General features: G+C 37.4%; 1 protein-coding gene across 1 annotated transcript in view; it reads left to right on the forward strand.

Moving 5' to 3' along the window:
* Positions 1 to 16183, forward strand: part of UTRN (utrophin) — a 469064-nt gene that overhangs the window by 358596 nt on the left and 94285 nt on the right. The window contains 1 exon segment of the mRNA XM_086708068.1: positions 10316 to 10584. Within this exon segment, the coding sequence (XP_086564194.1) occupies positions 10316 to 10584 (269 nt within the window).

The raw sequence follows: 16183 nt of genomic DNA on the forward strand, positions 1-16183 counted from the left end.
TTTTTCATTTGATTTTAGTCACCTGGTTTATATCTGTTAAAAGGTCGAATAAGACAGTAAATGTCTTGTTGTCCTTTGTATTGTTCTTTGTACTTCTAAACCACTTTTGTATTCTCCTAACTATCCCAATAAGTCAGGCAGATAGAGCAGCACACCTTTTCTTTCTTTCTTTCTTTTCTTCCTTTCTTTTCTTTCTTCCTTTCTTTCTTTCTTTGTTTCTTTCCTTTTGTCTTTCTTTCTTTCTCTTCTTTCCTTCCTCCCTCCCTCCCTCCCTCCCTCTCCCTTCCTTCCTTTCTTTCTTTCTTTCTTTCTTTCTTTCTTTCTTTCTTCCTTTCCTTTGGTCTTTCTTTCTCTTTCTCTTCCTTCTTTCCTCTTTCTTTTCCTTCCTTCCTTCCTTCCTTCCTTCCTTCCTTCCTTCCTTCCTTCCTTCCTTCCTCAGTAAAAACACAAAGGCCAAGAAAATACTGTGCTGCTGAACAAGGTCACCAGCTAATGTAGGGTAGATCAGGAACACAGCATGAGCTTCTATGTTGTGACCCTTCCTAACCTGCAGTGAGTGTTTTGGCTGGCTTTGACCACATCTCTTCATTTTTATCTCCTCTGTCTCTCTGCTCATTGGCCACAGACCTGGCTCCTTCTCCACTTTCAGTGTCTAGAGCTTCTTCACCCTGCACAGCTGTTTTTTGGCTTCTGCCTTATTCTCCCAGCCTCTCCTTACCCCTTGCTGTTCTCAGTTCCAGCTTTCAATTCCTTTGGAAACCGGACTCAGCCACAGTCAGCCTTAGCCCACGTCAGTCCCCAGACCTCTTGAGATAATCAGGGAATACACATGCCTTGTCACCTATTTGTCACCTATAGTTCAGGGTAAAGGTCACATTTGCACAGGGGAGTGAGAGCTTTCACATCAACGTCCCTCTCCCCATGCTGCATAGAGATGTCGGTGCACATGCACACACGTGCATACATATTATATGATTTGAGGTTAGGTATCAATCGCTAAGTAAAACTTTTATAGGACAGTTCAGCTCTAAAAGTGTTTAGACAGTTGTACCGTTTATTGTATGAGTGGGTATAGAAAAGCTCTTTTCCTCTTCTCAGCTTTTCATGTTGAAGAGAAAAAATACTGCATTATTTTTATTCATCAATTTCCCCATGAGTCTTCTTTAAAAATTATTCCAGTGAAGGCATTACTATTGCCACAACTGTTATTTTCTTCCAGGCTGTCTGAACATTATTTCTTTTTCAGCGTGGTATACTTGATCAGTTGATTTTGTTTCATTTAAATGATAGTCCTAGGAAAAAGACAACTATTAGTTAATTGTACTTTTTCTGTACTTTGTGTGTATGTGTGTGTGTGTGTGTGTGTGTGTGCGTGCATGTGTGTGTACTTTATATAATTATGTATGCTTGTACTTGTTAATGTGAATCATTTTTTTCAGATAAAAAAGTATGTATGGATTAATATTTTTCATCTTTGGTCTTCAACAGCTGTTTATATTTACTAGGAGTTAAGGTTTTAATTCTGGGCATACTGTTTTATTTTAATTATTAACTGTTTCATAATATTTTAGAAAGCCCATTATTAGGAATATTTTTCTCCTCTGTGAAATCTTACATATGATGTAACAAAGAAGCAATAAATGACATTTTCAGTCTACTATGTCAGTCCATTTTATGCCAATATTAGCAAACGTGCAAATAAAATTTCATGATTGTTAAATGAGTGAAAGTGAAATTATCATATAGCTTAGTACAAGTTACTTTTACATGGATTCCTAGTATAACTTAAGTTTACATTAAAAAGATGGCAGTAATTATTTCCTTGCATCTCATAAAATGAGACCAAATTACACATTATAACCTAAGTAATTAGGCTAGTAAAGCTAATGGGTGTTTTTTTCCCAGGGCATTTTTGTTTTCCTAATAACAGCTTTATTGATTAGAATCTTAGTTATTGTAAATGGCAAACACCCAACTTCCATAAGCGTAGGCACATGGTGGAATGTATTAGCCCCAGTAGCCCAGTATGGTAAGGGCAAGGTCACAGCTGGCAACAGGGACTGGAGTGCCACGCAGAAGCCTTTTCTCTGTGTCACCCTTTCTTTCTCTCTCTACCAGTTTTGATTTTCTTAGCTTTCCTATAACCATGTACCTCATGACCTGGCCCCAAGGAGGGGCAGCCCTTCTTTAGATCCAGCGCATTACACGAGAGGGTTCTGACGGACTCAGCTTGAGTTAGGTGGAGCTTTGGGTCTGCTGGGATTGGCACACCCCTGCTATAAATATAATGTTAGATGGAAGAACGACCAGTGCCCAAGAAGGGAGGGAGAGAAATGTTAGTAAACATAGATGTTCACAAGGCAACATTGATCACGCTGCCAAGCACCTCACATGTCTTGTTTCCTTTAATCCTCAAAACAACTCATTGAGGTGTGAGTACTGTCACCACCCATTTGACAGATGAGCAAATGGAGACTCGGAGAGTTTTGGAAGCACACTGTCACTCGTGACAGCATTGAAGTGACATGTGGGGCTTGTCGCTAGGCTTGGTGCAATTAATCACCATAGTATACTCTCATTACCCTTGTAATCAGAGGTGCTTCCAGCACTTTAGTAGAAATAATTTTCTATATTCTACTTTAAAGCAATTTCATACAATTTCATACAATAGGAAATATGTCTGTAAGTCTTTACTTTTCCCTTTACTGTTGCTTTTTCTTTACTAAAATACCAGGCTGCTTAATAGAATGACATACCAGTTCACTGATTTCCTAGCATCAAGAGAGAATGTGGTTAAGCCATATTAGACTTTGTCTTTTTAATTTTCATATAAAAAATTGAAGGATAAATAATAGCTTTCAGGCTTATAGACCAAGACAATAATTTAATTAACTTCTCAAGTCCAAATTAGATTAGTAATGTAGTAATGCATGAAAAAACACAGAAAAATAGAATGTTCCTTTCTTTTCCAGTGTTCTTAACTACAGAGCAGCAATGTGATCCTTCCCAAATTAAAGTTCTATAATGTATGGATGGATGTAATCAATCTAGTCTTCAGCTTTCCTAAAATATATGAGTCGGCTGAATAAGCCTACTGATTGGGTAAAAATTTCAGAAACTTTTTTGCATGATAATGAATACCATAGTAATGAAATCCAATTTAAATAAACAAATCAACATTCTTGATGAAGAATTATATGGTAACAATGATAACAAAGGTTAGTTTGATGGGCACAACATTTTAAATTAATTGTTCACCATCTGTTAGGTTCTCTAATCACTATCACAACCATCCGTAAATTACATTTGCCTCATAAAAAAGATGGCAGTATTTTACATGTATGTATTTTCTTATAATCAACATCTGGGATGTTATTCTCTTAAATATAAAGAGTAGGAGGATACTAAACTCTTTTAATGGGGTAATATACTTACTTTGCTATTTTTGTTGTTCCTCTCAAAAGCTGGAATCTTTAAAAGTGAATTAGAGGGTTTGCCATTTTTTTTAAGTTTACATATTTTGAGAGAGAGAGAGTGTGTGTGTGTGCAGGTGGGTCAGAGAGAGAGAGATTGAGAATCCCAAGCAGACTCCTCAAGCGCAGAGCCCGATGCAGGGCTCAATCCCATGAACTGTGAGATCATGACCCGAGCCAAAATCAGGAGTCAAAAGCTCAACCAACTGAGCCACCAGACGTGCCAAGGTTTGCCATTTAAAAAAAAAAAGTTTAATGCTAGCAAAGACATAAAGTCTTCTCTTCATTTAAACTCCTCACTTACTATGGCAGTACATAAACATAAGACTTGCCTAACTTGTTTTGCAAGAATGACTAAGTATTTTAGATACTGAGGATACAACAGCAAAGAAAACCCCTCCTGAAGTTTACCTTCCCAGCTTCCCTTCTTCTCAGTTCCACCCCTTCCCCCCAGTGACCTGTCTGCTGCTGTTCAGCACACACAAATGACATGTATAAATTACAAAGCGGCCATCAGTGTGAGGAAATTCAGGGAATATTCAGTTACAGAAAATTGAAAGCTGAGTTTCAGGTTGCTTAGCCAGGTCTGTTCCAGGGTGTCTCTGATGTTCCTGCTCTTTTCTTGGAGGTTATTTTTTTTTTAATTTTTGAACGTTTATTTATTTTTGAGAGAGGGAGAGACAGAGCACAAGCCGGGGAGGGGCAGAGAGAGAGAGAGAGAGAGAGAGACACAGAATCCTAAGCAGGCTCCAGGCTCTGAGCTGTCACTACAGAGACTGGCATGGGGCTCGAACTCGGGAGCTGTGAGATCATGACCTGAGTTGAAGTTGGTTGCTTAACTGACTGAGCCACCCAGGTGCCCCAAGGTTAATTTTCTTAATGATCTGTCCTTACTTCTTCCTCAGTTCAATGCTGGGTTTATTTACTTTGGCCCATTTTACAGGAAGAGTAAAACTTAGAAGTATCCAGACTCTGGTTCTACCTCCATTAACTTCTGATCAAAAGTACCATTTACCTCCCTCCACAGTATGCTGCATTTCTGATTTCCTCTCCATTTTCCTTCCCTCTCTTACTACCTTGCATATGGGTGTTTGTGAAAGATACTTCCCACAGCTCTTTACTTTGGAGATCTTGCTTTTCTCTAAACATACTTGTTCAATGTCCTTTTTTTCCCCTTAAGGATTTGAGAAGTCCCTTGGCAGCATGGATGGGTACATATCATCTTTATCATGTTCTTACTGAAAGATTTAGGCTACACATGAACAGGTTAATCTAGTCTGAGTAACCTCTTATTATTGTCACTCTTATAATGTATTAAATGAACATAATTAGAAATATTACAGTAATCAGCTGATGACCCTTGATGATGTACTTGTAATCTAGTTCATAATGATTGTTATCATCATACAAAATAGGAAAAGGGTGGAGTCCTCTTAAACACTGATCATCAGAGAGATTAAGTTAATCTTAATCATGTAATCAGAAAATGTAGGAGAGAATATATTTCCCATTATTTTAATCAGAAACATCTTTTGATCATGAAGGGGAGAGAGAGAGAAATGGAGGGCAGGTAAAGAGAGAGTAAGAGCAAGTCAGGTCTCTAGAGATATGAGGATGCTTTGCTTTTTCCTGTGAATTTTTATTGGCTAATTCTTGGTTTGTTTATGTGAAAAATCCCTAGAGATGTCTACGTCTCCCAGACTTAGTAATAAAATCATAAAAGGAATCATAAAAGAAATTAGCCTTTGTTGAGGCCCTCCTGTGTGCCAGGCATGTGCCAGTAACTTTATAGTTATTAACTGAAGTTCAAAAAGATAAGGAATATATTTATGATTACATAACTTGTTAGTGTTGGAATTGGTGTATGATCTCCTAATCTTTTCTTGTACTAGACTAGTCCAGAAGTGAAAATGCTACTCTGGAGGGTTTCTTTTCTATATTTGCTGGTCTTAATATTTTCATCACTTGGTGAAACACAACAAGATTGTAGATACATGCAAAAAAAAGCAAAATGTACAAGTAAGATATTTGGAATTATCATACTTGAAATAACTTTGTGAAGTTTATCCTTCTCTTTCACAGTAAAAACCTTTTTGTAAATGCTTTATATGGGTGTGGGGAGGAGGAAAGAAAAATAAATAGAAAGATTTCCACTTGAAGTTATAAAGTTGAGTATGCTTAGCAAGGAGTAAAGCTAAAAGTTCCATTGAGCCCAACCCAGTTCACTAATTATATATTGAGGACTTACCGGTCTCTAGACTGGGTGCTGCTAAACCAAGATGGAAAGAAATAAAACATGCATGACATAAGGCTTTCGAACCTACAAATAAAAAGTCACAGTGCAGGGACACCTTGGTGGCTCAGTCAGTTTAGCATCTGACTTCGGGTCTGGTCATGATCTCATGGTTCGTGGGTTCGAGCCCCGCTTTGGGCTCTGTGCTGACAGCTGAGAGCCTAGATCCTGCTTCAGATTCTGTGTCTCCTCTCTCTCTCTCTCTCTCTCTCTCTCTCTGTCCCTCCCCTCTCACATTCTGTTTCTCTCTCTCTCAAAAATAAACATTAAAAAAAATCCCAATGGACATTATAAATGTCAGTTTCATATTGAGCAAGAAAATACCATAAATATGGAAAGTCTTTATTTAAAACAACTGGGCTGATTCTAATAGAGTTCTATATTATTTCATAGGAAAAACATATACTTTAATTTTTTTTAATGCAAAATGTTTTTGTACAAGCACGCATAAGGAGATTGTTTTCCCCTCTACTATTAAGATTTCTTTGAGATATAGTGGCTTTGGCTTTCTTAGAGAATTGAATTTTAGACCTCTGAAAGCCCTTGGTATAAAATATTTTCCCAGCATGAGAAAATAGGGTTCCCACTCGATACAAGTGAGATGAGTAGGGTTATTTAGCTCTCCTAGGAGCAAAGGGCAAGATGGGGGGCAGAGCTGGTCCCAAATCCTGGTCTCTGCCCTTGGTCTAGCTTTGTTTTCCACCTGCATTGCAGGGTACCATGGGCAGTCTTTCTCTCCAAGCTATAGAAGTAGTGTGGTATAAATGCCACCAATTCATTTGCATAGTTGAGGAATAAAGATAATTGGACAAGAGAGAAAAATTGAAGATTGATCATTGCTTTCCCTTGTCTTTTCTTTTTCTTCTTTCTTCTTCCTAAAAAATAGTTATCAATTTTTCCTAAAAGATCTGTTGTGACATAATAATCACTATTTTAAATTACATAAATTCTACATGAAATTAATATAATAATTATAATTATATTTATTAATATTAATTTACAGTATTTATAATTTATATTTATAAATGATCTATTTATAAAAGATATAATAACCTAGAACAGGTTAATAATCTATATATATAATAGATATAATAACCTATTATATATTATGTATAAATATATAATATAGAGGAAGTAAGTATAATTCCACTCTGAACATTTGGTCAGTTAGATGGGAAAGCCTGTCAAGGGAAGAGAACGGAGAAACAGTGCTGCCCCTCAGAGAAATCCACAGAGAAACACATACATGCACACACACACACACACACACACACTCTACAGGGAATAGGAAAGTGACAGAAAAAGAGCTTCTGGTCTGAAAATTGTCAGTAAATTTATTTGGTTTTATCCTGCTGTTTCCTCCGTCTCTCCGATTAGCCTCTATTACTGCCTTTTCAAATGCAAATTAGATTACCCTCTTATCTTTGAGCTTCATTTGCTCTGGGCCTTCAGTATTTAGTGGCCCTGCGCTGCGTGGGAATATGACATACCAACTCACCGGAGTGGAAATACTCCAGCTTCAGCAGCAGGGACCAGAGAAATCAATTTGTGAGCCAAGAAGCTGGCGGTGCTTCGTCCTGGCAACCCATTACAATCATCTGGGGAGCTTTTAAAATATATCCACACTGCCCTTCACCCTTGACCAACTAAATCTGAATCTTTTAATATTTTGGGGTAGGGCCCCTGGGGCTCAGTATTTAAACACAAACAGGCAAGCAAATAAACTCTCGGAGGGGGTTCTCATATGTCCCCTGAATTCTGAACCACTGGGTCCAGAAAATTCTCTACTCCTGCATGAGGGTCTTAAAATTTACGGCAAAAAAATCTCTTCAGAAATTTTGAAGGAAACGTTGTCCTTTGATTTTCAAATAACTAGAGGATGTTTAAAATGTAATTTTATCCCTTTATTATTTTCATCTTTTATGCCTCTTTTTTTGCTGTTTTAAATTGTTTTTCTATTCTCTTACCCCACATTGTCATAACTTAATATTTCAGATGTTGCTGCTTATTACCTGTTTCACAAAGGTTCTGGAAGGTTTTTGTTTGGTTTTGTACCTTCTCCCTCTGTTCTTCGTTTAAAGTAGGCATTCAAAGGAGATCAGTACTGTAATAGGAGGCACTTTTATTCTGACTCGTGATCAGTTAATATGTATCCTTTCTGGCAAACAGATGGGGAATTGAACATAGAGCTTTTCTTTTCTCCCGAGTAGCTGCTTGAGTAGGGATTATATAATAAATACCACAAAAGGACTGCTCAATCAAAAGATTTTACATTAAGTGAAGACAAAAATGTCCCAGCCATGTTGGGTGTTTTGTCACAGGACAAAGAAGCTGTGTGTCTCCCTACCAGGTTACTCGGTGACTGACTCAGAAACAGTTTTTACTTTATTCAGGGAAAAATCATCACAATTAAGTTGTCTGTTCTGAAATTAGTACTGTATCTTTTTCTTTTACAAAAGCCGGTAAAACACGAGTGCTTAAAATAGATCTTTGAAAAAGCCCAAGTGACAAACACAGGTGTTCCCATCATAAAAATTACCACTCCCTTTCTCATGGGGCTATTAAAATGATTTTTTTCCATCTCACGTAAGTAGCATTTATTTATTTTACATATTTTATATTATTTATATGTAAGTATATAAAGTATAAACATAAAACATTTTATGTTTATATAAACAAAATATATTACATATAAGTGTTATGTATTTCTCATTTTCTATTTAAGGACTTAAATAAGTTTTGTCTAATGGTGTATCTTTCCTCCAGTATTGTTGGACTGGACTATATCACAGCTCAAGCATTCCTAGAAGCTGGGTGTTTGATTCACTTGTTTTCCTTATTTATCACTTGATGGTGGGTTCAGTCTATCTGTCTATCATAACACAGAATCTCATTGTAATCAATTCAGTTGCAGAGGGATTATTCAGGACGCTCTATAGCTTCTAGCATTTCAGCAATGCAACCCCGAGTTCTGTGGCTGCTGAACTCTTCATGGTCTATTTGGTTCCCAGACGTTTATTACAGCTGCTTTTAAGTCTAAATATTGATGTTGAGAATTTTCTGGAAATTTAAATAGATAAAAATATGTGTTCTATCCCCTTGCACTTGACTTTTAAATAATACAAAAGAAAGAGGGACAAATATATGTTGCATATGAAAGTTAGTGTTTGGGAGAGCTTGCTTTACTTCAGTCTCACCAGGAAGTTCCATGAACTTCCATTTATATTTACAAATAATTTGAAATATTTTGAAGTAAAGTTGCAAATGCAACTGATACCAAAAGATAAGATGTTATTGCAAAGAAGAATAAGCATTTCTATCTTAAAATTTGTCTACAGTTTCCTTGTATTGATTTCCTTGATTGTATGTTTCTGACTGGCCTCTGTTTTTAGTAGACAAACAGGACAATCCTCCAAGCAGAGAGGTAAAAAAGGGGACACACCTGGAGGGAGCACCTGAGTGGCTCAGTCAGTTAAGCATCTGACTTTGGCTCAGGTCGTGATCTCACAGTACACGAGTTCAAGCCCTGCATGAGGCTCTGTGCTGACAGCTCAGAGCCTGGAGCTACTTCAGATTCAGTCTCCTCCCCCCCCCCCTGCCCCCCCATCAAAAATAAATAAACATTAAAAATTTTTTCAAAAAGGAAAAGAAAAGAAAGGGGACACCCTTGAGTGATGAGAGAACTGAGGTCCAGGAGTGTTTAACTGGAGATCCATCTAACCTGATCTAAGGATGTCTGCTCTTGTCAGCTTTCTCATCTCTGTGTTTCTGACAGTTGGCTTTGAACTTAACTTTCGTTTCTGTCTGTATCTTTTGCTTGTCTTCTAGACTCTTCCTCTTTCTTCCTGCCCCTGTCCTATGGCAGGGCCTTTCCTGTCTGAAGGTTTGACTTTATCTCAGACATTCTGGAAGCTTTCTTGCTGTATCTGAAATATTTGGGATGATCCTTGAAATTTTGCTGTCTTCCTGTTGACATGTTTGTGGACATGCTACATGTCTGGGCTACAGAAAGTGCCCTGTATTAAAGATGAACTGTCAAACAGATTCAGCGACGATGAAGTATCTAAGATACGTTATTTGTCTTCAGTTATTTTTTTTAAGGAACATGATAAATTAATCTTATTTTCTCAGAGTCTTTCTGTGTAACTTAAAGCTATTTCTCTCCTAATTATACTTCCCATTTTTATTTAGGACAGTGAAATGAAATACTACCTTTGGATTTTATGTAACTAGATAGATGCTAAAGAAAGATTGTTTTATTTTTTTTTGAGTTATTGTGTTACATTTCAAGGTTTGTAAATATATTAAAATTCAAAAGTCACCAAAACTACCGGACTGTTCATTACTCTAACTTATTTCTTCCTTTGAGAAGTAATAGGGAATCAGTAGAAGGAATATGGAGAAACTTCTTCTTCCCCTGGCTTGTGTAAACTGTGTCTCCATGCACCTATAAGCACCCCTTCAAAAGGTGGTGTTCACACTTGGCTATTGATCAAGCTTCCAAATATTCTTCTTCTTCTTTTTTTTTTTTTTTTTTTTTCAATTACAGAATTGACTCCTGAGGAGAGGGCCCAAAAGATTGCCAAGGCCATGCGCAAACAGTCCTCTGAAGTCAAAGAGAAGTGGGAAAGTCTAAACGCTGTCACTAGCAATTGGCAAAAGCAAGTAGACAAGGCATTGGAGAAGCTCAGAGATCTGCAGGGTGCCATGGATGACCTAGACGTTGACATGAAGGAGGTGGAGGCTGTACGGAATGGCTGGAAGCCCGTGGGCGACTTACTCATCGACTCACTGCAGGATCACATTGAAAAAACCATGGTCAGCATCCCTGTCTCAGATAAAAGATTTGAAGGAATGTTTTATTGTTAAGTATAACACAAAGAGAGCCACATATAAAACCCGTTATAAGGGAGTTTATGAAATCAGTCCCATTACAACTCCACCAAAATCAGGATATAGAGCTTTCCCAGTCACACAGCAGGTGTTTTCCATATGCCCCTCACCATGGGAACCCCCTCCCCACCAAAATAATAATTAATGATTTTCACAATAATTTACTCTTATTCTTCTTTATACTTATTTTTTTAACCAACTCTGTGTCTCTAAACACCGATGTATTTTTTTTTTAAATATTGTAGAGTCCCTTTTAATCCCTAGATCTCCCCTCTATCCTTTTTTTGTTTCCTTTGCAATGTATTTGTTTAAGAAACTGAATTGTTTGTTTTATAGTATTTCTCACAGCCTGGGTTTTGCAGTGTGGCATCCACATGGTGACCCTGGGCAGGTTCCTCTCTACTCTGTAGTTCCTGTAAATTGGTAGCTGGATTTCGAGACTTAATGAAAAACATGCTGTTTTACTGAGGACTCTTATGTAAAAACTTTATCTCACTGTCTGAGTGTATTATGGAAGGATTAGTTTAGCTATAAATTTTGTTTGTGGTCAGGAATTGCCCAAAATTAAGGATGATAGATCTGTGGTCTAGAGCCCCTTTGGTTCCCATATTCTAGAACATATCCAGAAAAAAAGTTAATAGAATTTAAGCAATAGGAGACACAGTAGTAGGGTTTATGGTAGCCTAGTAAACTATATGGTAGGTAGTCATGAACCAAATCAGAGAATGCACCCATGAAACATCAGAAGCTGTTAGATGACAATATCAATATTGTGAATGTGATTTTTATTGCAAAAGATACATATCTTTTGTGCACAGACATTGGATAACACTTTCCCTTTGTTTTATGCGTGCGGCTAAGTAGGAAAGTGAAGGGTCTAGGAAATGAACTGAGTATGCAGGCTAATTATATAAGTAAATATATGTACATGTAGACATAGGATAATAATGACTAGCATTAATTGAGGCTTTCTGTGTGCCAGGAACTGTTCTCAACCAGTGTACCTCAATACCTCTTTTAATCCACATACCAACCCCACGAGATAGGTGTTGTTAAGCCCATTTTATAAATGGCAGAAGTGTAGGGACACCTGGGTGACTCAGTTAAGGGTCCGACTCTGATTTTGGCTCAGGTCATGATCTCACAGTTCGTGAGTTTCAGCCCCATATTGGGCTCTTCACTGACAGCTCAGAGCCTGCCTGGGATTCTTTCTCTCCCTCTCTCTCTGCCCCTCCCCTGCTCCTACTCATTCTCTTTCTCACTCTCTCAAAATAAATAAATAAACTTCAAAAAATGACAGAACTACAGATATTGCCTAAGCCCACACAGCTAGTAAGTGGTAGAGTTTCCGTGATTTCTTTCTTGCTCTTTCTTCTCTTTCACTGTAGAAACCTCACTCATATTAATGTAATTAAGCACAACTCTGATCAGCTCTTTGAATTCAGTGCTTTGAAAGTTACAGATTGAACTTGAAACTTAAAAAAATTTCACTACTAAGGAAGCATTGGTGTCTCCCGCCTTTCATTATAAATATGCATAAATGTGCAGAACTCTATGAGTTAAGTCAGCTTCCTCTGACAGCTCTGGTCTCCTGAAAGACATTTCTGTGGATGAATCTGAGTTTAAAATAATGAACCGAAAATAAAGCCTTTCAGTATAGGTTCTTTGGAAGTGACACACACACTTCTTGCCATGTAAACGATTTTTTTTTTAACGCTGGAAATCTTTAAGTCAGTAGTTTCTAAACAGCATATTTTTTTGGACTACAAACATGCCTCTTGGTTAGAACAAGAATTTACCCATTTGAATTTGAAAGTATGAAGTTTTAATTCAGGATGACTAGTGTTGAAGGAAAAAATGAAAAGTTGTATCTGGCCTAAAAGTTGTTAAAGGCCTAAAAGTTTGGGAGTTGTTAATCCCATTTGATTAAAGAAATTACCCACTTCTGCACCTAGATTCTTTTGTTCAATTCACTGCTTAAATGGAAAGCCAGGAGAAATACAGTTAATAGTTAAGAGAAAGGAATAAACTGTGGATTAAAATATTTTAACATCTTATTAGGAAAAAAAGAAAATAAAACCCGCATCTCATTAAACCAAGCAAAATGGATTCAAAATCTGGGATGTTTTACATGTACTCTAAAGTATACGCCAAATCCCCCTGAAGCTGTTGGCAGGTGAAAATAAGTACTGATTATTGCTAAATATTATTAAATGTGTCAAAGCAACTGGAAAACAAAATCTTTGGGGGTAATCAAATAACCTTAATGCCCTAAAATTATCCTTAATCATTCTTATTTGCCAAATATACCCCTTACAACAGGAGAAGCCTTTTTTTTTCCCCACATCTGCCATCAGGCTGGCAGCACCTTTAATACGAGCAGATGTTTCTGTTTTGATAGCAAGGAAGACCACATAGACTTTTATTCTCCTACAGGAAAGTGCAGCAAACATGATACATTGGTTCTTAATACTAGAACACACAGCAGATCTGCAACCATTTTAAAACTTGCTTTACTTCAAGGCCCTTAATTTGAAAGCTCTTTAAAAAGCGAAAGGTAAACTTCCTTAGTAGAAAGGTTCCTTACTTCCACAAAACACTAAACCACAAAAACAAAACCCAATGACCATGGTGGTCAAAGGTCTTTTAATATTTTCACCTGTGGCTTTTAAGAGAAAAAACAGTATTGTTACAGAGGAAAAATTAAAACTCCTTGATGCGCTGTAAGATTTTTTAAATCTGTCTTGAAGTTATAATCTAATTTTGAAAAATTTTCCCATCTTTTGAACTAAAAGACTGTTCAAAAACATAAAAGCTGTTATTTTTATTATTTGAAGTTATAGAAACCTAAGGACACTTTCTAGAATTTCATTTTTTTTTTAATTTTTTTTTTAACATTTATTTATTTTTGAGACAGAGAGAGACAGAGCATGAATGCAGGAGGGTCAGAGAGAGAGGGAGACACAGAATCTGAAACAGGCTCCAGGCTCCGAGCTGTCAGCACAGAGCCCGACGCGGGGCTTGAACTCACGGACGTGAGATCATGACCTGGGCCGAAGTCGGACGCTCAACCGACTGAGCCACCCAGGCGCCCCAAGCATTTCATTTTTTTAATTATGATTTTCTTTTAAAAATAAATTTAATGTTTATTTTTGAGAGACAGAGACAGAGCGTGAACAGGGAAGGGGCAGAAAGAGAGGGAGACACAGAGTCAGAAGCAGGTTCCAGCCTCTGACCTGTCAGCACAGAGCCCAACACGGAGCTCAAACCCATGAACTGTGAGATCATCATGACCTGAGCCAAAGTCAGATGCTCAACCGACTGAGCCACCCAGGCACCCCCCTAGCATTTTATTTTTAATCTTTGATACCTACAAAATACAAAGACATTGATTTTAAAAGCTGATTAAAATTCTTGAGTCCTCCCAAGTAGTCTGGTAGAGAATATTAAGGTATAATGTTCAAAAACAACTGAAGAAACCTTGAAGGATTTGAGTTCTGTCATTATTCTTAAACTGAATCTGAAGGAACTCAGATCCCTTCCAAGTCCCAGCAGAAACCTTCTCTTTCCCCACCCTAGTCCCACTTGTGTCTGCTCTAAGCTTCCATGTTAGCAGCTCATTCTTTAGACCTAGAAGGCCTCTGTTATCATATTAACTGCTTTTCTCATTGACCTGTATTTGTGAGTCTGTGTGCACATCTGTCATCCATAAAAGACCAATGCCTGCAGCCGTGGAGGAAACTGATCACAAGTCTAAAAGCCTCTTCCTTCCATTTTGCAGCAACTGAGATGCCTTTGTGAGCTTCCTTTCTTCTGCCTGATTTTGAAATGTTGATACTTTCTAGGGTTCTGGCAATATTTCTTACTTTACACACATTGACTTACATGTTCACTGTTTCAAATGTCTTCTACACACTGCTACCTCCTACGTGTGTACCTTTCATATTCACTGTGAGCTCTGGGTCTGTTCTTCTGACTTTCCATCTTGAGTTTCTTCTTGTGGCTTTTGAGCATGTTTGAGAATTTTCAAACACTAAAAAATATTCTCTGATTTACCTAAAATGAATTTCCTTATTAAAGTTATATTCATAATACTATTTTGAGTTTTATCAATGGTAATGATTATTTTTAGCCTACACATGTTATATAAGGGGGAATTATATAGGGTAACTAGTTTTGGAAAAGAGAAGGTTTTGAAGAGAGAAGGGAGAAAGGACATGGTTAAAGAGGCTTTCTTTTTATAAGCATAATGGGGATATCAAATTAATACTTCAGTATTCCAATAAAAGTTCATGATCTTCAGAACACTCTGATATATAATATTTCATTACCTAAACTTGTTATGGGGGAAACGGGAGAAGAAAGGAGACTTGTAGACATATGCTTATCTCTTAAGGGGTGGGATCATAGAAGTGATACAGCTTGAGGGCTGATACCAACTATATGTTCAGGACACCTAATACATGTAAGTTCAACTTGGTACATAATTAACTCTGATTTTGTGACATACTAAAGAAATAACAATATACTGTTCTCTTTTGGTATCTCAGTTCTTTTCCCAACTGTATATTGGCTTAATCTTGCCATGGATATCATTTTTGTGGGCCTTCATCAATAGAAATGAATTCTCCCCTCTTGTATTGCAAACTTTGCACTGAATACTAGAGAGTGTCTATTCTCAAGAAGCTTCTATTCTTCTTGAGGGACATCAAGTATATGGATGTACTAAAAGCTCTGATAAGGAATGATATGATATTTAAAATATGTAACAACTGCCTTGTATGACACCACACAATCAGAATGGCTCCCACTTATAAAACTGAGTCTGTGTGCTTGGATGTGTGCTGGTTTAAAGCCCTGACTCGGTCTGGAAGGCAGAGAACGCCGCAGAACATGTAGAGGGGTCTCCAGCCAAGAATGCTGAGAAGAGCCTCAGGGAAATCTTCCCTGAATTAGGATGGATGGGTGGGGCACCTGAGTTGAGTCTTTTAAAACATCAATTGGATCTAAGCAAAGACTTTGTTGGAAAAAGGGAACATGAACATAGAGGCAGGCAGAATTATGTGGAGAATGGAGAGAACTGTGTTTTCATTATTCTGTTTGCTCTTATGGGACGAATTACTGTCACTGGCCCAAAATATCTTTTGTTTTTTTCTTTCTCTCTTCACATACATCCTCCACTCCCACCTATGGCATCTCTCTGTACTGTGCCAGAGGTAGCATTTGTCACTAAGCCTCACTTACCTCTTTTCTTATGTACCCTTCTCTTCCTGCCCTTCCTCTAACCACAGTGATCATCAATGATTTTGAAAGGATCAGAACTTACCTCTCGAGTATATAATAGTCGTAGGTTTTGTGGTTAGGAAAGTTGTTCTCACTGGCCAATATCTCACTTAATTTTAAATGGCAATGAAGATGGAAAACATGAAATTGAAAGTAGAATCAAGACTAGAAATTAGGAAAGTGGATAATAATGGCAAATATTTTCCAGATGAAATTACATAAAATGGTAGATTTGCAGGAA

The sequence above is a fragment of the Puma concolor genome, chromosome B2 (assembly GCF_028749965.1).
Source record: "Puma concolor isolate L17-30 chromosome B2, mPumCon1.1.hap2, whole genome shotgun sequence".
In the NCBI taxonomy this organism is placed as follows: domain Eukaryota; kingdom Metazoa; phylum Chordata; class Mammalia; order Carnivora; family Felidae; genus Puma; species Puma concolor.